This window comes from Talpa europaea (genome assembly GCF_964194135.1).
Source record: "Talpa europaea genome assembly, chromosome: 12".
Taxonomy (NCBI): domain Eukaryota; kingdom Metazoa; phylum Chordata; class Mammalia; order Eulipotyphla; family Talpidae; genus Talpa; species Talpa europaea.
The window spans coordinates 59,813,004-59,836,859 of record NC_140079.1 but is presented as its reverse complement, the minus strand read 5'-3'; the positions used below and the strand labels follow the sequence as shown (position 1 = coordinate 59,836,859).

At 34.3% G+C, this 23,856-nt stretch overlaps 1 protein-coding gene across 2 annotated transcripts in view; it reads left to right on the top strand.

Moving 5' to 3' along the window:
* The window catches only part of RABGAP1L (RAB GTPase activating protein 1 like), a gene marked incomplete at both ends in the record, with an annotated part of 493,888 nt that overhangs the window by 220,858 nt on the left and 249,174 nt on the right, over positions 1 to 23,856 (top strand). For both annotated transcript variants that reach the window (XM_084251369.1, XM_084251368.1), the window contains one exon: positions 21,049 to 21,162. In XM_084251369.1, the coding sequence (XP_084107495.1) occupies positions 21,049 to 21,162 (114 nt within the window). The remainder of the gene's footprint in view (positions 1 to 21,048; positions 21,163 to 23,856) is intronic.

The following is a 23,856-nucleotide window of genomic DNA, read 5'->3' as shown; positions in this document are numbered from 1 at the left end:
GAATATGCTATTTGGCACTTGACTTGTTTTTTCCCAATTCCCCTGTATTTCTCTATATGTCAGAGAAATATCAGTTTGCTCTTTGTCCTGCCCATAAAATAATTTCCAACCTTCCTAGTTCACACAAGAGAGAAGAGATAATATTTTTTGCATAAATGTTTATAGTAGCTTTATTAAAATATGACAGTAGAAGATTTCAGGCAACCCAAAATTGAACAACTGGTGAGTGGAAAACAAAATTGTAACGTGATTTGACACAAAAATACTGCAGATCAATACAAAGGAGCAAAGTACTTTGTGGACAAATATGGAATGCTTAATGAATTTGAGTATCATCCTTGCAGTCCCTGGTAATCTGTTTAGTTCTTTTTTTCCCCCACCATTGTTCATTTTTGTACAAGCTTGATTTCTTGGTTTAGTTGTAGTTTTACTGATGCTGAAGTGAGCACAATACAGATTTAAATTGCAGAACACTGATTGCTACTGTCTTCCCTCCATCACTCCACCAGAAATTATTTCCCCCCTCTCCCAGTATCCAAGGAGGCGTTTATAGTTCTAATTTAGATGAAGTGTAACATTTAATATTGTTCAGTCATATTTCTTGACACTTTCTCCTCCCTTTACTTATCACTGTTCTCTTTTAGTTTCTGTTTTCCTTCATTGGTCATTTGTGTTTATGATTATACAAGACTAATAGGTCCTAGAGATTTAAGGGTTGGGAAAAAAATACCTTAGGAGCTTTTATTTTCTTCATCATTGATCTGGCATAGTAATTGTGCACTTTACTAGTTGCTATGAGCTTTAGATGAGCTAATAGTATATACCTAAGTGCTTGATAAACTGGAAAACAATGTAACAAGTTAAAGTGGTTTTATTTTCTTCAGTTTGCTTCATTCTCTTTTTCTTTCTTATGGGCTGTTCTTCCTTTTCCTTTTCCTTTTCCTTTTCAAAGAGCCCACAAGAAGTTGTTTTGTCCTAAAAATAGTTTATCCTTTGCAGTTATTTGAAGGACCATAGCTAATTCCATAATCAGAAAATACATAGTTTCCTAGTGGCTATAAACTATTTTGAAGTCATTTTAAAACCAACCATTACAAACTGAGTGTAATCTGTTTAGCACATAAAGAAAGCTGTTTCATAAGGCCCTGAAACAGATTTATGCTAAATAGTTTTATAAAATGAAAATGCTGTAGCATCAAATATTAATATTTTGCTAGCAGCAGGCAGCCCAAATGTTAATGGCTGGTATACATTTGAAGGCCTGCTTAACTGTGAATTTTATTAGGACCATTTCTCAGAGCTGCAGTTATAAATGGGCTTATAAATGAGAAATTAGCCTCCTCTCTAGGGAGCAGCAGATTCTTTGAAATCTTAATTAACCAATCACATTGAGCTTCTCTTCTTTCAAGTGTTTTGCCAACACTTGGTTAAATGTTGAAGAAAATACTATATAGTCACAAATGGCTTGAATAATGGAACACCATTCTTTCATGGGTTGAAATAAATACAATCAAGTAAAAAAAGAATATCATGGTTCATGTTTGCCTTTTTGAACTTTTTTTGTCTGGTATGATTTAAAAAAATTATACTGTAAAAGTAGGAATTTTTTTAAAATCAGAAATAATTCTAAGAGGCATATGTTGTTTTGTCTCTATAATAGTCATTACTGACAGTACAACTTTTGAAGTAACACTTTATTTCCTTCCAAACAGAATGTTGAAGATTGAGGCAATTTCAGTAAGGAAGTTCATTTTTTGTTATAATGAATAACCAATCAGTTTATTGTTCTCATCATTACCAGAGTGAGTGCTTTTATCATCTGAACTTTAGGAAATAGTTTGCATTTTTTTAACCTGTCTCTTTATTTATAATTTTGTTTGAACCTTCATTAAGTGTGGGATTTTTTGCCCTTGAATTTTGTAATTAGCCTTTCTTGGTTCACTGATAATTATTTCTTTATTCTTATGTCTTCCCTTGGTCTAAATTCCACAAATTTTATGTGCTGTTCCCTCAAGATAAAGACAATACTTGCATACTGCTCTTTGATAATTACTCATGCTTGAAAGTCACTCACTCTGATTATTTACATCAATCTCCCTGAATTTTTCCTCTCAAATGTGCCCAGCTTTTGGAGCTATTTGTCCCATAGTTCAAATTCTTAAAGGTTTTGAGTTTTGAGTCTTAACAGTTGATTCCCAGCTGATATAACTATGAACACTGGGTCTGTAATTTAAAGTGATGTCTAGAAAATATCGGTAATGTTGTAGAATGTGGAAAACAGGCAAAAATTTAGTAACCAATCTCTTTTTCCAGACACATGTTTTTTGAGATAAATTCTTCTGTGTTATATTACTTTCTTCAAATTGATACTTCAATACTGTAATATATTTTAAAAACCTCTATGAGAAATTTATGAGAGTGAGGTGGTTTTGTGATCAGTTGACTTTCTCTTAGACTTATAATTGGAAATTGTCTCTGTTGTGTCATATAATTTTCATACATATACATTTTAAGATTTTCAGTATTAACTACTGAATGGAAAAGTACAGACATAACACAGCCATTTAAATCACTCAGATTTCTAGAGATAAAATATGGAGTCCTGATTTCCCAACATTTGCTAAGATCTTTTTCAGATTTAGCAAACATTATGTCTTCTATATGTCAGGCACATTTGCATAGTTAAAATGTTTAAAATAACCTTGTGAGCTGCAGGAATATGTGTTGGGTAAAGAAATGTGATTTTAATGTAACTTGACACATTGGATATAGTTAGCTTTTTTCAATTTTTACTTTTTTTAATTGTGGTAACATTAGTTTACAACACTGTAGGTTTCAGGTGTACAGTTTCTCACCATAGTGAGAGTTACCATTTAAATGTGCAGTCACCATTTACCACCAGCCTGTTCACTTTCCTCTCTTTCCCTTCTGTTAACCACCAGTCTGTTGGCAGACTAGTGTTTTTGTTTTATTTGTTCATTGCTTTTTTCCTTTATAATTCCACAAAGGAGTTAAATTATACAGTGTTAGTCTTTCTCCTTCTGATTTATTTCACTTAGTATAATCCCATCAATGTCCAACCATGTTGTTGGAAATGACAAGATTTCATTCATCCACCCTCAAGCCTTTGAGTTGTTTCCATATCTTGTCTATTGTGAGTGGTGCTGCAGTGAACATAAGGGTGCATATATCATTTCAAATTAGTGTTTTCATATTCTTCAAGTAAATATCTGAAAGTGAGATTACTGGATCATATGGTACTTCTATTTTTAATAATTTGAGCAGCCTCTGTACTGTTTTCCATAATACTGCACCAATTTACATTACTACCAATAATGCACAAGGGATCCTTTTTTTCCATCTTCACCAATACTTAATATTTCTTGACTTTTTGATAATAGCCATCCTAGCTGTATAAAGTGAAATCTCACTATAGTATTGATCTGCATTTCTGTAATGATGCAGGATTTAAGTAATCTTTCATGTGTCTGTTGGCTACTTGTGTGTCTTCTTTATGGAAATGCCTATTTAGATGATCCTCTGCCCATTTTTTAATCTGGTTGTACGTTTTGTTGTTTGAGTTGTATGAGTTTTGTTTTGTTGTATGAGTTGTTTATTTGGCTATTCATTCCTTGTCTGATGCATGACTAGCAAATATTTTTACCCATTCAGTGGACTATGCAGAAGCTTTTGAGTTTGATACAGTTCCATATGTTTACATTCTCTTTTGCTTCTCTTACTGTTAGAGACAAATCCACAAGAAATCACTAAGGTTAATGTCAAAGAGCTTCATATATATTTTTTCTTCTGAATATTTTATTATTTAATTCTTACATTCAAGTTTTTAATCCATTTTGAATTTCATAGGCAATTTAAAATGTAGATTAGAAACCTGGAGACATAATTTGAGAGAAACATCAGTGAAGGACTTAAAGTTGAAACCTCATATGTATGAAAATATACAAGGAGATATTGGTTAAGAAGAAAAAAGGGCTGAGAACAGAATTTTACAGAGGATTTGTTGCTGGCAGAGGAGACTGAGAAGCTGCAAGTTGGTAAGAACAAAATCAGGAAAGAGGTAGCCAATGGAAAAGCTTCAAGAAAGAAGGAATGTGTTATAAAATAAGTCATGGTATGTAATATACAGCATGGCAACTATAGTTAATAATACTGTAATTTATATTTGAAAGTTAAGAGTATAGATCTTAAAAAGTTCTCACCACAAACACACACATAAAGAAGAAGAAATGACTAACTTTTTCAAATGCTGTCTACTTCATACAATATAAGTGATATATATCCTTTGTGCTTAACAATTCAGAGGTCATGGTAACCTCAATGAGCAGTTTCAGGGAAGTGTTGAGAGCAGAATCCAAAAGCGATTTTAAGGAGGATTTCTTTGAATATAGAATAGAATTAGCCTTGTAACGGCAAACTTGTTTTCTCTAATTCACTTCTGCCTTAATGCCAGAAAGTTTTTCTTTAATCCAAGCATTTGCAGTCTGTGGTACTTCATTAAAAAAAAAGTCACATGTGCTTTAATCCAGATTCATTTATTTTTTATACCAAAAATAGCAATGCAAACTATAGCATCTGTATTATACACATTAGACTCCTCAAATTATGTAAATCTCTAATTCCACACACAAAAGGATTTAGATCAGATTCTATTTATAAAGTCAGGAAAATTCCTTTCATCGGAGCTTTAACTCTTATATTTCCCAGTGCTTATCAAAAGAAATAGTTGTTAAGAAAAAAAATGACTGTTTTATATTGAAAACAGTCATATTATCTAACTAACCAGCTATGCTTTGTTCCATAGTCACTTAAGGTAGTTGGACTTAAACATAACCATATTGATCAAAGTTAGAATCATTATAACCTTAAACCAATATCCATATTTTGAAGTCCGCTGTTGAAAACTTTATCTCATGGTTATTCTAAAAATTTCTCTTCAAGGAAATCAGATGTTCTCTTTATTTTCTGCTCATCTGCATCTCCTAAGAGATGAGAAATTTCAGAGTTCTTTGAAATTCTAATGTCATCTAAGACAGTGGTGCTCACACTTTTTGATATATATATGTTATATATATATATAACATGGATACATATATCTGTTATATGTTATATGTATACCCATATATGTATACCCATATATGAATACCCTGTCTTTCAGAAATATAAGTTTTCAGAAATGATTCCATGAGATGTATTTACTACCTCCCCCCCCCCAATTCTGTTTTGACCCACTACATTGAGTATTAGGTCATAATCATGATTCAGTAATGGAAATTTAAAGTTCCCATAGCTTACTGAGAAAACTCCCATATATTTGCTAACACCCAATCTGTTCACCATGGCTCTGCCTTAGAATTTTTGGGTATGATCTGGCTGCTTAAAGTCTGGCAGCATCGAAGGTTGAAGCTGTGTAACTTCCAGGTGCTGGAATTACTTCCCATGTGCTATAGAGAAAGAGCAAAAGAATCCTGGGCTTAAAAATATCCACTATGAGTTGAATACTTTGTATCAGGAACTATAATTGGTATATATAATATCTAAGTTTAAGACAATTTTGAAATGCAGAACTGGCCTCAACATTCTCATGGGGAGTAAGGAGAATAAGGAAAATAAAACTTAAAGGTTTTAAGTAATTTGTTCAAGATTAAATAGTTTGTAGGTGGCTTTAAAACCTATTTTTTCCCACTGCCATACATATACTTTGTAAAAAGGACATCCCATTTTGATAGATCTTCTCTAGTGCCCTTTGTTATTGTGCCTAAGAAGATTAAGAGACTTGGAAAAAAAACAAATGCACCAAATTGGACTTTGATAATATAATCTTTTTTTTTAACTGTATTGTCTTTTTTATTTTTTTAATTTTTTTCTTTTTTAAATAATAAATTTTATTTTATATTCCCCATACAATTGCAGCCCCCCCATTCTGACCCCAATCCCTCCCCTCCCGCCCCTCACCCCCCAAAAAGTGTCTCTGATTCATAGTTTTTTGTTGATTTTGTTTTTCACTTTCTTACAGTTATTCATTTTCCTGGTCCCTTATTTAAGTTTTCTAGATTCCTGCTATGAGTGAGACCATCCGGTATTTTTCTTTTTCTTTCTGCCTTATTTCGCTGAGCATGATCCCTTCCAGTGCCATCCATGTTGCTGCAAATTGCATGTGTTTATCTTTTTTGAATGCTGAGTAATATTCCATGGTATATATGTATCACATCTTCTTGATCCAGTCATCTATTTTTGGGCATTTGGGCTGTTTCCAAAGCTTAGCTATTGTAAATAGTGCTGCTAGAAACATAGGGGTGCAGGTGTTCTTTGGAATGGATGTTTCTGTGTCCTTTGGGTAAAGACCTAGGAGTGGAATTGCTGGATCATATGGAAGCTCTATGTTTAGTAGGTCCAGAAATCTCCACACAGCTCTCCATAGTGGTTGGACCAGTTTGCACTCCCACCAGCAGTGCAGAAGAGTTCCTTTTTCTCCACACCCTCACCAACATTTGTTGTTGCTAGTTTTTTTAATATGTGCCATTCTCACTGGTGTAAGATGGTATCTCATGGTAGTTTTGATTTGCATTTCCCTAATTACAAGTGATGTTGAACATTTTTTCATATGCCTGTTGGCCATTTGCATTTCCTCTTCAGAGAAGTTTCTTTTTAGCTCTTCTGCCCATTTTTTGACTGGGTTATTTTCTTTGTTGTTGCTGAGTCTCATCAGCTCTTTGCAGATTTTTGTGATCAGTCCTTTATCATTAGTGTTGTGTGCAAAAATTTTCTCCCAGTCAGTGGGGTTTCTCTTTGTTTTTGTTATTGTCTCTTTTGCTGTACAGAAGCTCTTTAATTTGATGTAGTCCCAGCTGTTTATCTTTGCCTTCACTATCACTGCTTTGGGTGATGTGTCTGTAAAGATGTCTTTGATGTGCAAATCACGTAGTGTTTCGCCTATATTTCCTTCTATATATTTTATGGTTTCAGGTCTTATGTCTAGTTCTTTAATCCATTTTGAGTTGATTTTTGTGTATGGTGTGAGGTAGTGGTCAAGCTTCATTCTTTTGCATGTAGCGACCCAGTTTTTCCAGCACCATTTATTGAACAAACTTTCTTTGCTCCAATGCATAGTCTTTGCTCCTTTGTCAAAGATTAGTTGACCATAAATCTGTGGGTTTATTTCTGGATTTTCTATTCGATTCCATTGGTCTGTATGTCTGTTCTTGTTCCAATACCATGCAGTTTTGATGATTATTGCTTTGTCGTAGAGTTTGAAGTCTGGGAGTGTGATGCCTCCATTCCCTTCTCTTTTTTTCAGGAGAGCTTTGGCTATTCGGGGTTTTTTACTAATTCAACTCATCAATCAGTTCAGTAAAGTGGCAGGATACAAAATCAACACGGAAAAGTCAGTAGCCTTCCTATACACAAACAATAAACCTGAAGAAGAAGAAATAAAAAAAAAACCATCCCTTTTATTATTGAAACAAAAAAAATCAAATATTTGGGAATAAATCTAACAAAAGAGGTAAAGGACCTATACAAAGAAAACTATAAAACACTGTTAAAAGAAATAGAAGAAGACACAAAGAAATGGAAAGACATCCCCTGCTCATGGATTGGAAGAATAAACATTATTAAAATGGCCATCCTACCAAAAGCAATATACAGATTCAATGCTATTCCAATCAAAATTTCAATGTCATTCTTCAAAGAAATAGAACAATTATTGATGAAATTCATATGATAATATAATCTTTAAGCCTTGTTGCTGCTTAAGTCAAGAACTCAGGCAATATCAATGTAGTCAGGTCAGTGCTCTCTTGAAACAGGGTTAATTAAAATTGCTTCCATAAATTTTGACAGTCCCAGAAATGAAAGTTGTTTCTGAGATGTGCACAATCTTCTGTGGAGTTTAGCCACTTCCTAAGAAACTGACATCTCAGAGAACTGGTGGAAGAAGCACAAGAATAAGCAATTCTTCTCTGTCATATTTGGTCGTAGAATCAACAACTTACAGTGTTGGAGGCAGGTTTTGAGATCTTTATTTCTATCCTTTTCCCCTCCTCCTGCCTTTTACTCTATTATTCAAAAGATGTTGTTACTATCCCTTCCATTTCCCCTAAGAGAAAAGTTTATGGCAAAGGGGTTGAAGGTATACAGTGTGGCTTCTGAGTCATAATCTAAAACTGCATTGTTCTGTGTGGTAGCCTCTAGTCATGTGCTAATAAGCACTTGAAATGTGGCAAATCATAATTTTATACTTGATTTCAGACTTAGCTTGCAAAAGTGAATGTAAAGAATTTTGCTTTTAATTTGTAGTACTGATTATGTTCAATGATAATATTTTTGATTAGGTTAAATAAAATGTTATTAAAATTTTTATATTTCTTTTCACTTATCTAATGTGGCTACATGAAATTTAAAATTACATATGTAACTTGTATTATTTATTTTTATACAGAATTTATTCTAGATCAGCCTAGCCACCTCACCCAGCATAATTTTTTTTTAGATTTTTTTAATTTTAACATTTATCATAACCCAGCCTAATTTTGAAATATGACCTATTATCTAATTTCAGGACCCACCCACCCACACAAAGATGGCTGAATTTTGCCTGGTCTTTTTTCTGATCATGTTTACCTCCCTACCTGTGCTTGAAGAAGCACTGGTGATTTACTGGACAGGTAGAGCACATGAAAGGAAGTCTGTTAACTTTGCCCAATTATAGATTAGGGCAGATGGTCTTGTTGGATGGGACTGCGTGGTACCCAGAAGCAGTAGATTTGCTGAGGATATTCTATAATGCTAGTTTAAAGAATCACAGTTCAGATTTTCTCATCTTGACTACTTCTGTGGTTTTGTTTTTGATTAAAATAGCAAAATCTTCCAAGGAAATTGTGCTCCCAATTTTTTAGAGTCCTGTTTTGCCTAGCTGCAGTCTGTGGAGTCTACCTTAGGAAACCACCAGACTTTAGTGGCTCCAGCCCTCAAGGGTGTGTTGGAAGGCTGTCAATCCTTGAGTGATGGGAGCTAAGTTACTGCTGTGATTGGATTGTTGTAGCCACAAAGATAAAAATAGTTAATGAAAATTGTTTCAAAGGTAGTAGACTAGTATGTGTGTCTAAGAAGTTTCTGTTTAAATTGTTTTCAATTGAAAAGTCTTTATTTTAATAAATGCACTATGAGAAGAATCACAATTTTCAATTAATTACATTATCAAAGAAAAACTAACAAATTGTTAACAAGCACACAATTTTTCATTAGATACTGCAGTATTTGTTAATAATTAGACTTTTCAGTGCCTCAGTTACTTAGTTTGGGTAAACTTAACTTACGTGGAGTACCATGGGTGCCTCGATTGTCAGTGTGATATAGTAACATACATCTGAGGAGGTGGGATCCTGTGTTTCTGAATTATATACTGTATTGTAAATCAGTACTACCCTAATAAAAGAAATTATTGAAAAAGTGGAAAATATGAGAAAAATAAAACAGCTTAATTAAAAAAAATAGATCCTTCAGAAAAATAAGAATATTTAAGTATAGATACTAATATTACTTAAAGTTGTTTTAATTAAAAATTTGTGTATAATATGCAACCCATAAGGCTTTGTTTCTTCTGAATTGCAATTACCTACATAAAGGTAGTTTGTCTGTAGACAACCACACATGACTACCAACTCTTTCAAGTTCTGTCTTACTTATTCATATCAATATTTGCAATGTAAGTACCAGATAAACAAATTGTTCTTTGATAGAGCTCAATGGAACTGTAGTTTTATGTCATTATGCTAATTTTGAAGCCACTTTCTTCTTTGACCAAAAAAGTCTTCCAGATGTTAACTGATTGACCTTTGTTTGGTATTCCAACAGAGGAGAGACAATGTTGACTGAGTAAACATTGTCATCATCTTTGTATTTTCATTCAGTGGAGGAATCTTTATCTGTTCCCTACCTTCTTGTCTTTGGGACTTCAGACCAGTCTGTTACATCATCATTTGATTTATTTTCTGGTCGTGAGTTTAGTTTTTTCTGTGACTCACAGACTTGGTATTCTCACTAATAATGGTGTCTGTCTGTCCATTGTTATCTGGACATCCTCATCTTGGTCTTTTATAGTTCAGAACAAATTTTTGTGATTCAATTCATAGCAGTGTCTGTGGCTTTTAATTATTTGCTCATTTTTAATTAGATAAATGTAACACAGCTTGCTTCAAAAGTCAAATCTGACTATAGTAAATTCCAGACCAAAGTATTTAAAAACAATGTAAAGTATAAAATGAAGAGTAGTCAGGAATTGATTTTCCCAACACTGTAATACTGGTTATAGTGCTGCCAAATTTAGTAAATGCACAAGATAAGTTTGATTTCAAATAAGCAAACCCTAATTTTTAATGTAAGTATGCAAATGCAGTATTAAATCCTGTGCAGCTTAATTGAGTATCCTGTGTTTTATCTGGAATCCCTAAAACTGAGGCAAAGCACTGGAGCTTTTAACATGGAATCATAAAACTGTAAGACAAGTAAAGCCCACAGTATCATTGAGCACATTGAATCGCATACATATTACTTACAGGACACTGATTCGTGTAGTACTTGCCCTACTGAAATCCTCAGAATACAAACAGAAAACTAACAATTTAAGAGTTCATTTACTCATGAAATATTGTTGTGCCCTCCTTCATACAGTGTCATTTCCACCACCACCACCACTACCATCCCCCACTAGCTTTGCCAAAATTTCCTTGATTCTCCCTAATGGCAATTCTACAGGAATGTTGCAGTATCTGCTTTCAGGGTCAGAGCCAGACCACTCTTTTTGTCTCATTTTTATCACAGTTTTTATCCCATTTTTATCCCATTCCACCTCTCCCTGGCTGTCAGGGTTTGCAGGTGTTCTCCTGGCAAAAAATAGAGGTGTCGCCTTGATTGATAATCAGGATTAGAGTGCTGTGTCATTGTTGTGGAAATTATCAAAATAACCTATCACTCTTTTCCCCTCCCCGTGGCTCTCAAATTTGCTATATTTGTAGCAGGCTATCTGGTTCATGCTATCCCTGTTATGTTTCATGGCTACTCATTATTATCTTAAACACAATATGGCAGCCATAGTCAGCAAGAGATTCTGACTTAAAAGAGCACAGTTTTCTGAGGCTACTTAGATAATTGCGTCACTATACCATCTTCCTAAAACATTTTTACCTAAGCTGGGTTGAAAATAGATATAAGTATCATGAGTGATTTCCTTTGATCATGATAAATCTGTGCAAAGGCTTCTTTGATTTTTCTTTCTCCACATTAGGAAGTTATCATTCTAGACAAATATAAAATAACTTGATCCAAAGTTGTCACCAAATAATCCCTAGCAAAGCAGGGTTTTGAACAATGAATGAAAATGTTCTGAACTGTGACTTTGGCTGTGGCAGATAGCATCAGATGGCATTCTGCCTTATGATGCTTTTATAATCCTTCTCCCTAAGGAGCTGACTCAAAGCATTTTATAGGGCAGATGTGAGTGTCCAAAAAGGGAAAATTTGTGGCTCAGTGTGTGGCAGAAACCACCCCCCTCTTAAGTAATGGCACAAACTAGTCTCTGTCTTGGTTCACCATTTCATCTCCTTTTATAGAATCACATTCAGTAGGTATTTGCTGAACCCCTGCTATAGTAGAGGGTACTGTGTGTGTTACTGTAAGGAATGGTTTCATTCAATTAGTAGAGGTAAAATATGTCTTTCTCCAAGGTAACATAAATTTTATATGAGCACATATACAACATAGTATTATGAAAGCAGAAAGAAAGGTGGAATTAAATTTCACTTAGGATCATTAAGAAAGTGTCTTGAAAGAAGTCTGCTATGAGCCTTTATACGGGGTCAGGATTTCAATAGGGATAATGTGGGAAGTAGGGCCACTCAAGGCATAGGAAATTATACAAAAGCATTGAAGCTTGAAAGAACAGTGCAACTTTATAGAATGGGATATGATTCAGAGAATGGAATAAGGATTTTTGTTTCTATTTGAGGATGGCAGTGAGACCATGTTGTAGATGGATGTGAATGCTGTATAGAAGTAAAACAGTGCTTTAGGAAATCAACCTGGAAGCACTGTACAAGCTGATTGAAGGAGAGAAGTCTTTCATTCTCTGTGATGATTTACAAACTATTGAAATAGCCCAAGAATAAAGCGATAATGTCCTAACTATGATAGTGGTTCCAGAAAAGGACATATGTCCTAGCTGACCCCAGAGTGCTTGATTTGTCTGTGACATAATATTAGTTGTTTTCATATAGTAAACTGCTTACCAATTATACTTAATTACCATGCATTATAGGATCTGCTACTTATATTTAACTTGGTATCAATCGCCTAAGATTTTGAAAAAAATGAAAGATGTTATTTGTAGAAACATGTCTAAATAAAATAGTAGTCCTAGAAAAATATCTGAAGAGAAAGCGTTTTAAGCTCTCACAGCCAGTGAATCAAATCAAAGTACCTTCTTAAATTCTCTTTCATTAAGTGAGAAATAAGTGAGGTTACATTTTCAGACTTTAAAAATCCTTTCTTGGCAACATGACTCTGTTACCAAAAAAAATCACATAAGAACCTATGGCCCTGGTAGCATTAAAAGAGAAACAAATATGTATATTGGTTAAAGGGCAGGATTAGTGGTTTTTTTTTTTTTTAAGATTTATTTATTTGTGCATACAAGAGGTGGGATACAAGCCAGAGGGGTGTGTGTGGGAGTGAGAAGATTCACCAGAGACAGAGTAGGGAGCAGAACAGGCAGATTGATTGAAATATACTGCTGAGGGGAACAGCGGGTGAGTCAGGAGAGGTCTGCTGCACCATGTGGGTTGCTCCCTGGCCGGCTGGGGAATCGAACTCGTGCTGCAGTGGCTGTGGAGGCTGCGGACAGCTTCATAGGTTGCTTCTTAACCCCTGCGACACCAGGGAGGCCCGGTTAGTGTTTTAAAAGTGAGAAAGACCACAATTATAATCACTTTCTATTCTGCATTTATTTTCGTACCAGTGTTACAGAACCTAAACAATTAGCAGTACAAAAGATAGGGGGAAAAATCCTCTTTTGGGTATCTTATAATCTTTTGGAGTATATGACATGAGTTTTACTAAATCTGTAACTTCAGATGAATTCTAATATCAAAAAAGAGAAGGGTTTGTGTCTTCCTTTAATTTGATATGGTATTATGGTCAGTAAAAAACATGAGCTTATTAAATATTAGAGCCCAGTAGTATAATGAATAGGAAAGAATTTCCTGTTTTTTGTCTAACCTTGATTTTAATCTACTACTTCAAGCTATTCTACTGAGAAAGAGTTAACATGTAAACTATGAAGAATAGTTCAGATTTCTAGAACATTGTATTTAGTGTAATTTACTTTTAGTGTGGTTTCGAACATATAAATTTTGTGATTTACCTGTCATTTTTTAAATAAAAGGACTTTTAAAAATAATGTGGCATTTGAATTTCTTTTCATTGCTTTTCATATAAAATAAGGTAAAACTCAATGAGAAAACTACAAATGACTTTTTGTAATGATGATTTTCTGTGACTCTAATAGTGATAGAATTTCTCATTTCTATTTTAACGTGGGGATCATTTTGGGTTTTTATAGTTTGTATGATATCTGTAATTATTTTCATATGTCCTTTGGTATTGAGATAAGGACATTTGGGTGTGCATTTTGTTGTGAAATTTTCTTTGGAAGTCTGAGTCCTCATTCACTATATTTGAGTTTGGTGCAGAACACATTCTTTTGATATACTCTTCATTAAATGAAGCCGGAAGAGAATTTAAAATTCAAAGCAAATATAAAATCTTAGTCTATCTAAGAAATACATACTTAACCATGCCTACTTCCCTTATTCTGATTTATCAATACTCATTTATTAAGTGCCTACAAAAACCCCAGTTACCAGGGAAACAAAGATAAAAAAGAACTAATCATGTTCCACCGAGAGGTCACTGTCAAGTGGGGATATTCAGACCTGGTACCATTAATTGAAATAGCAGAGTGAAAGACCAATTTATTAAGGGAGGAAATGGAAGAATAACTGTGTATGTCAAGTGAGAGATGAGAGTGCTTCACTCCATTGAGATTGAGAATATAAAAGGACACATGAGTATATGGGGAATTCTGAATTGAGTTTTTGAATTGTTAGGTTTTAGATGTGGAATGATATGGCTATTGGATCAATAGTTTCCAAATAATGTGTAGACTTTTGCTCATAACTGCTTAGATATTTGTTAAAAATACAAAATGCTTGGTAGAGATTTTGGTAGATTAAATCTAGGTGAGATTGGAAAACATAGGTTCTGAAGTAGCTACTTAAATGATTCTGATGGTGGCTTAAGTTTGGCATCTTTATCAATTATATCCAAGGGAGAAAAGACAGATGGTCATTGGAGTCACAAATGTGGATAGGATTTCTCAATGAGAACATGGAGAGTGAGCAAAAAAGAAGGCTAAGGACATAATACAATGAGATTTGGAGTCAGCAATGTAACTAAAAAGGAGGATAGACCAGCAATTTAACTAATAAGGAATGAACTGTGTGAAGAAGTTGGAGTGTATATTTACTAAATCTCCAAAGTTTTACAGTAGTGATGTTAAACCTATTTATAACCAAAAAGGTGTTGAATAAAAATCTTTAACTTTCTTCTCATGATTTGGCTTTATTCCAGAAAGAATTAATCAAGTGTTAAATCTGTCACAAAAAGATTTCTTCTACTTACAGAGAAATCTGTGGTTGAGACAGAAATTGCGCCTTTTAAATTAGAGAAAAATGAACAAAGTAGGGTATCTGTAAACAAAGTTGTACTATTAGCTAGAATTTGTAAAACAAAAAAAGTACCCTATTATACACTTACTAGATGAGATTAGAATATTTAATTAATCAAAATGACATTTGTAATTGAAAAGTAGAGCTGTTATATTCTTTAGTACAAACCCTTCTGTTCTTAGCTCTTCCAATTTCTTTGTTGTGATGATCAGTAACACACGTTTACCACTTGAATCCCTCCTGCAATCAGTTTCTCCACTGAATTCCTATAGCACCTGAGCAATGCCCTTGTCATTGATTTGATCATCAGCATGTTTCCTCTCCTTTGTCTTTACAAATAGATCTTAACCTCTTATAATTTATCTTATGCCTTTTTTGTACTCTTAATACAATTTGTTACATATGGTAATTGTGAAATAAATGTTTGAATGATAAATTTTTATGTAGACATACATATTATTCAAATATTAAATTAAGACATGAAAATAATCTAAATTATACTTATAAATTTGTGAGGTGCCATGTAAACCTCAGAAAGTATTAGAGTCATTTTTGGCAATTCATTGAAGACATCTTCAAATATGACTGTCAGCAAAATGTAGGAAATTGTATGGAAAAATATAATTCTTGTCCCACATCAGGCCTTTTTGCACATGATTTCCCCTTTGCCTGTAATGCTGTTTTTCTGAATATATGAGTTTTCACTCAAAGAGGCAAATCTGCTCTACCTAAAATGTCAGCCCTCTTCCTCACCTTTATTTTGTTTTGTGTTATAGTACTTCTTAACAACATTATATGCTTGTTTTTAAAAATGTTTTTTCCACTTTATTATAATATAAGCTCCATGGAAATTTGAGACATTGTCTTGCTAACAGTCATATCTTCTGTGCCTAAAATAGTGCTTGATTCTTAGTAGTCAGAAAAATATTTGTAAAGCACAGGAATGAATTTGTACTATGCAGTAAATAGAAAACTTAGATTTTAATGTTCATTCAGTTTTTATGTCATTCAGTTCATAATATAGTTGAGCTCAAAGAGTTTTAAAGGAAGCATTGAAAGTGATTGAAAAAATGATAAATTCTGTGTAAAATTATGAAAAAATTATTCAACCTGTAAAAACATTAACTTAGGTGTATATATGATTGAAGTTAATATAATTATAAAAGTAATAAATAGGTGAAAATAGGCATATTTGTCAAATACTGGCTATCAAAGACATTCTTTAATGTTTTGTGAAAAAGTGAAAGAATGCTGTTTTTACATATTAGGTAATATATATGGAACTATATTACTTCAAAAGTGTTTAAAGTACAGTGTTGATAAAAATCATAATTAATAATTAAAAAATTCACAGGTAGAAATACACTTAACTTTGGGAAGTAGCAGCATAAATGTCAGTTATTGTGCTTGTTGTAACAGAAGTTACAGGTTTTATCATTGTCCATTGCTGATTTTCCAGAATTTTCAAGTGTCCCAGTTGAACTTTATTTTGAGAGAATGAGTGGTCAGCAACCCTGGGAATGAGGGCAGTATCCAAATATGGCCATACATGCATATGTTAATTGTGTTTGGGGTCTAAAAGTAATACCAGATTTGTCTTAGAGAGTCATTTCCAAGTCTGATCTAGATTACATGGGGTCTCTGGGAAATACAGACTGTGTTCATAGTCTAATATACTTAGTTGTCCGGGCTCAAAGGAATGCTTTATTCTATTTTAAATATTTTCCACTCCAGTCCTGGTACTTCCTTCAGGAATGAATGTTGACTCATCTATAAATACACTCCCTCCTCTTTCCACTGCCCTTAATTATTATTGTTGGCACTCTCTTTGAAGAGATTTCTTTTTCATTAAAGCCAGAATATGGCTTATATTTTTGACCTTTGTGACAGACTTTGATTCTGAGACATTTGGCAGCATGTGTGTGTAATGCCTGGGAAGCAGCTTGCTTGCAGTATGATTAAGTTTGGTGCTTATTTCTTTGCTTCTGTATTATCCCACTTCTGCTAAGACTTCTCCCCATATTCAAGGAATGAAGACTGGCAATGACCAGACCTTTCTGTGTCACTCTTTTTACCTCTTGATTTTAATAGCACACTTAAAACTAGAATGCACTTTTATATCTTCTCCTTTCATCTCTGACTCTTTAGATTTTTGGCAGACATCAAGGCAAATAAATCAGACCCACCACTGCAAACCATCTGCTTTCAGGGACTTGTAAGCTGCCCAGTTTGTGATGTTTTACCATAGATCTAGCTCCAACATAGAACTAAAGGACGATCCCTGTGGAGTAAGAATAGAAGGCACATCCTAAGGTCGTTTTTTTTTTTTTTTTTTTAACTTGGAATGATTTATCTGCTAAATGGTGTGGTTAGGCATAGTCTACATTGATTTTTTTAATGACACTAACAAATTGGAATGGTACTTATAAAGTTGAAATGATTTTGTAGTAGACAAAAATGAAAATGCAGTTATACTTTGAATTTGACAATAGGGATTGATAAGAAAAGATGCTGTCATAGTTGTAAAAATGTCACAAATCAAGGTACAGTCAAGATGTTCATTTACCAGGGTGTTATTTTTATACTTCATCTAGTGCTGAGGTCACATGTGAAACAGTCATCTTTACAAAAATACCTTTCTAGTTGTTCAAAGTTCAAAAATTGTTTCATAAAATATAATAGGCTATGGTCTTCCATCCCTGTTTTCCTAATACTTGTTGACACTTGATTGTTGAATTCATTTATTTTTCACAGCAAGCAAGTATGTGATGATTCTCTTCAAATAGGAATTAAGAGGTTTATAAATATGTCAGGTATATACATCATACTGGAAGGACAACTTGTGTAATACTCTTGATAGCAAGCTATAAATTGAATCCACTTAAAATGATCAAAAGTTAATCGAGCTACTCTTTATACCTCATAGGGTTGGTTTTAAACTGATCTTTAGCAAGCTGAATTATATCCTCTGTTGTACTATGGATTTTATCTCACTAGGGATCAATGTCTTTTTTGAAGATAAGTTGTCTTCTGAATTAGTGCTTGGAAATTAGAGAAAACTCAGGATGATTGTCAGAGGTGTTTAAGTGTGTCTGTGGAGGGAAAGATGATACTCAACTTTTAAGACTTTCTTCCTAACCTGTCACTACTAATCCTTGTTTCTGATCTGATTCAGTTTTTGAGTGTGGCCCAACCTGACCCCTCAGGCAAGATAGAAGATAATGTCAAGGACTTTGCCAAGTTTACATTCTTGATGGTGATGGTCCAGAAGTGAGGCATACAATAATGATAATGGCTTTGTCATCTCCATGATCATGACTTCAACCCTTCTCTTATCCTCAGAAGCTAACTTCTTTTAAAATAATGATGGAAATGCTAGCTGCTCTGACAAATTTTTTTTTTTATAATTTTTTTTTTTAAGATTTATTTATTTATACAAGCACTGGGCACAGTCAGAAGCGTGGGAGGGTGAGAGGATTCACCAGAGCCAGAGCGGGGAGCAGAGCAGGCAGAAGGACCAAAGTACACTGCTGAGGGGAGCAGCGGGTGGCAGGAGAGGTCTGCGCGCCATGTGGGACCCTCCTCTGGTGGCCGGGGAGCAGCCGGGGATCGAACCGGCGCTGCAGAGGCTACGGGCAGCTTCGCAACCCAGCGCTCAACCGCTGCACCACCGGGGAGGCCCTGCTCTGACAAATTTAACATCTGTTTTACCCTGTCCTTCCCATCCTCCTTCTGAGTATATTTGTATATCTCTTTCTTTATTGTATAGTTATAAGCAAAGCTGGAACCTAAGTGTACATCATTTGATAAAACACCACTGTATCCAAATAATTGTTCTTTTTATTTGATTTTTGCCCCCTTATTTTTAAACAAACAAGAATGATTTAAGTATACACAGAAAAAATGTATTCAGTATTATGCAAAGTTACTTTCTAGAAATTTTGATCAATTTCCCTTTCTCTGAATCAGTGCTGGTACCATTTAAACACAGCATGATGCCAAATGAGTAGGCAGTTTCTAGAGAATATGATCCAATGATTTCTCTCCTTAACATCTTGAAAAGTGCAAAAGAGTTATCCTGTGAACCACTTGGCACATGTTTGCCCCTGAAATAGTTTGGCAATGGTAGTAACATTTTCATTGGTCATATTTTCAGATAACTTATAAGTAGAAACTATTACCACATGGAAAGAGAATGCTTCTATTGGAGAAAACCTGGCCAGTGAGAACTTTCTTCAACCTGGTATCAGCTTCCTTTATTTAGAATCCACACCAGACAAGATAAAACATATATTTCATAATATTTCTTATATAGTGCCCTCTTGTTCTGTACCACCATCTCACCCCAAAATTTTCTTTATTGTTAGAAACTGTATTGTCTTGATAAATATAAACTTCCAATTTATAACTTTACTTAAGTTATGATAATTCCTTAAAGTTCCATTTTTATTCAGCATTAGTTTTCTGCTCCTGTATGTCATCAGAATTTCCTCTGACTGATTTATATCAATATTATGTTTGGTATTTGCTAGCAAATTTGGAACTTTTCATTATATGTCCTTTCTCTTGTGTTATAGGATCTAATTATCACCCAGCATGAAATAGTGGTTGAAATGATGAAGGCAGCAGGAAAGGCACTTGCTTAACTTAAAACTAATCAACTTCTTTCTTATATACACTTATATACACATATATACATACACACACACATATACTTTCATCTAGAGAAAGGGAAATAGCATTCATTGAAGTAAGTTATATAGTGAACATTTCTTCCTTTCTTCATTTAAACTTAAAGAGGGATCTTTTTCAAATCTTCAGGGTAGCAAAATAGTAAACAATACTTTTAATTTACAATAGTAGTTTTTGATGCGTCCCTAAATTGTGTGAAATATTTTCACCATCAGGGCTGCCATAAGTAGTCCCATCCTATTTTCTTGACATTTAAATTGATCAAACAAACATTTACAGGACTAAAATATATCAAAGGGATGACTAATTATTTTTTAATAAAGCTTAAATTTTACTCAATTTTGAGCTTTTGGATACTGAATCTGTCTGAAAAATCTCTAGAATTTTTTTATTCAGCATTATCTTGAAAGCATATATGCTTTTATTTTTTATTTTTATTTTTATTTTTTAAAATATTTATTTATTTGTTTACTATCTATCTATCTATCTATCTATCTATCTATCTATCTATCTATCTATCTATCTATCTATCTATTTACTGTACCCAAGCACTGGGTACAGTCAGAAGCGCGGGAGGGTGAGAGAATTCACCAGAGCCAGAGTGGGGAGCAGAGCAGGCAGAAGGACCGAAGGGGACCAATGCTGAGGGGAGCAGCGGGCGGCAGGAGAGGTCTGCGCGCCATGTGGGACCCGTCTCTGGTGGCCGGGGGGCAGCCGGGGATCGAACCGGTGCTGCAGAGGCTGCGGGCAGCTTCCAACCCAGTGCTCAACCGCCGTGCCACCGGGGAGGCCCAAGCATATATGCTTTATATGCTTTTAATGTAGTAGTTTTGTGCCTTTTATTTTCTAAAGTGAGTAAGTTGGGTAACCCAGTGCAGGGATACTTTTTATATGACTATGGTCTGATGGGTGTGGAAGAACACATACTCTGCTTTCGTTTGTAGCACGCATTGGTATTACAACTCTGGAAGGGAAAGTACCTTTATCAGGAATGACAGTGCTGTCACCTAGCAATTCCACTTCTAGGAATCTGTCTTTGAACATATAAGTATATGAGTGTACTAGTAATGTTGTTTCTAATCTAAGTAGAAAATGCAAAAAGAGTGATTATTAATAGGGCAATGTTAAACAATTATATATCCAGAATGTTTTATTCTTTTTAATAGTTGCTCTTAAAAAGAATGAAATATCTTTGCATACACTGATACAGAACATTCTATAAGTTAATTTATTATGTGAAAGGAGAAAAGTTTGCTTCTATTTGCTTCAAAAAGCAAAGAATAGAGTTATGTGTACACGAGTCCTCTCCTCCTCTTTCCATGTATATACATTCATACCTCTATAGAAAGGTTAAAAGAATACAAAAGAAGCTATTAGTAGCATTTATCTCTGGTGAAAGGGACTATGGATCTGGGATACAGGACCCTTTTTTTTTGTTGGGGCATACTTTTTTTCCTATTGTTTAAATTTTTTTTAACCATATGCATATGTATATTTTTCATAATTAAAAATAAAATTTAAATGAATAATCTGGTCTATTTTTGTTCTTTTCAAGGACTCAGCCCAGGAGAGTGTTATTACTCGAGATATTCATCGTACATTTCCTGCACATGATTACTTTAAAGATACTGGAGGAGACGGCCAAGAATCTCTCTACAAGATCTGCAAGGTAGGCCCTCTACCTCATTTTTTTCTTACTTATTTCATAGAACTGTATTTTAAGAACCCATCTGAAAGATTTTATTTCTGTCTTCATTTCTTATTTGCACTGTTTCATGTTTTCTGCTTTACACTTACACTGGCAGGTTCTCAGTTCTGAGTCCTGGAGGTGACTTTTTGGCTGTGTGTCCTGTGTGTCCTTGTGAGGGGGTGGCACTGTGTTACCTCTGTTTGGCTCTGCTGCCAACAGGAAAGGAACAGAAGGTGTTCTTAGGCTGTCACAGTAGAGTCTCAGAGGAGTCTAATGACTCTGTCTCTCTGACAAAATAACATGGCAGTTGTCTCATTTTGGTACAATAAACAGGAATAAGAAGGAGTGTGGTGCCTGTTATATATACTGGCAAGTTCCTGATACTGTTGACATACTCTGAGTTAAGTCTCATCATACATCTTCATGCAGTTTTTGTGTCTTATTTTGAAATCTTTCTTGTCATTATATTAGTACACCTGGAAGAAAGCTTTTTACTCATTTTCAGCAAATGTGCTCAGTTTGATGCAAAAGCTTTTGTCTCTGCTAGTAGATTGTTAATTTCTCAAAGTTGTGTCAGAAATACTGAACAGTTTTATAAATCAGTATATATATATATATATATATATATATAGTTAACTCAGATTATCAATGTTAATTGAGGCCAAAGTCTCCAATTACAAGGTCCATTAAATAAAGTTTATCCCTTTATCCTCAAACTTAAGATGCCTTGCAAAATGTGGTGGTTATACTCAACATTCCCTCCCCTGCCATTTCAGGAGAGATTATTAATAAATAATGGACTATACAAAAATGCTGTAGTAATATACAGATAAAGCCAACACCATTGCTAATTTTTAGATAATCTGTTCCTGAATAATCAAATTTAGCCTTTTAATGCAAAGGTTAGTAAGTAGTCAGAAGTATGCTCAATTTAATTTTATATTTACTGTGGTGATTTTAGATGGCACTTATAAAAATACCTGTCTATGTAGTCTAGCCAAATGGGACTCACGTTTAATTCTGCAAATGGCACCACTTCCATTAGGTTCTTCTTGCATATTGCTGGTTTAAGCTGATGCCCACCTTTATATTCCTTCCCTTCCCATCTTGCCGTTTTGAATGTTTATGAATACACTAATCAAAAATCAACATATATATCCACACACATCAACATATATATAGATTATGTGTGTGTATATATATATTTCAGAGCTAGAAATGTATAAATAACATAAAATCTGAGACCATACTGATTTCTGAAAAATGATAAATTATCTTGTTTTAAAAATACCAAAAACCATTCAATACCATAAAAAAACTAATATATTCATCATATGCTTGTAAAAAGCAAAAATAATTATACAATTTTTTTCTATCAGTTTTTACATTGTACAAACTAATTTGCTTTTGAGTTGTGTAAAGAATATGCAATTTGCAGCAACATGGATGGCGCTGGAAGGGATCATGCTCAGCGAAATAAGCCAGAAAGAGAAAGGATGACTGGATCAAGAAGATGTGGTACATATATACCATGGAATATTACTCAGCATTCAAAAAAGATAAACACATGCAATTTGCAGCAACATGGATGGCACTGGAAGGGATCATGCTCAGTGAAATAAGCCAAAAAGAAAAAGAAAAATACCAGATGGTCTCACTCCTAGCAGGAATCTAGAAAACTTAAATAAGGGACCAGGAAAATGAATAACTATAAGAAAGTGAAAATCAAAATCAACAAAAAACTATGAACCAGAGACACTTTTTGGGGGGTGGGGGGCGGGAGGGGAGGGATTGGGGTCAGAATGGGGAGGTTGCAATTGTATGGGGAATATAAAAATAAAATTTATTATTAAAAAAAAAAAAGAAAAAGGAAAATACCGGATGGTCTCATTCATAGCAGGAATCTAGAGAACTTAAATAAGGGACCAGGAAAATGAGTAACTATAAGAAAGTGAAAATCAAAATCAACAAAAAACTATGAACCAGAGACAGTTTTTGGGGAGTGGGGGGTGGGAGGGGAGGGTTTGGGGTCAGAATGGGGGGGTTGCAAATGTATGGGGAATATAAAAATAAAATTTATTATTTAAAAAAAAAACAAAAACAACAACAACAACAAAAAAGAATATAACAAAATTGCGCCTCCCTGGTGGCGCAGCGGTTGAGCGCTGAGCTGCGAAGCTGCCCGCAGCCTCTGCAGTGTTCGTTCCCCAGCAGTCAGTGAGGGTCCCACATGGTACGCAGACCTCTCCTGCAGTGCCTGCTGCTCCTCTCAGCAGTGTATTTCGTCGGTCTGCCTGTTCTGTTCCCCACTCTGGCTCTGGTGAATTCTCTCACCCTCCCGCGCTTCTGACTGTACCCAGTGCTTGTATAAATAAATAAATCTTAAAAAAAATTAAAAAAAGAATATAACAAAATTTATATAGTTTCTGAGTTTATTCATAGTGATCTCATTTATAATACATTGAACATTTTCCCCCTATCATTTAGTTTATTTTCAGCCAATCAGTGATTTTCTGATTGAATCTAGATTTGTTTTCCTAACATAACTAAAACAGATGGTTCTTGGTACTTGCAACTCCTGACTTACAATTTTTCTCCAAAAACAGTATTTGCCTCATTATGTAATATTTAGAAGGGAAATATCTAAAGCATCACTAAGCACAAAGATAGAGT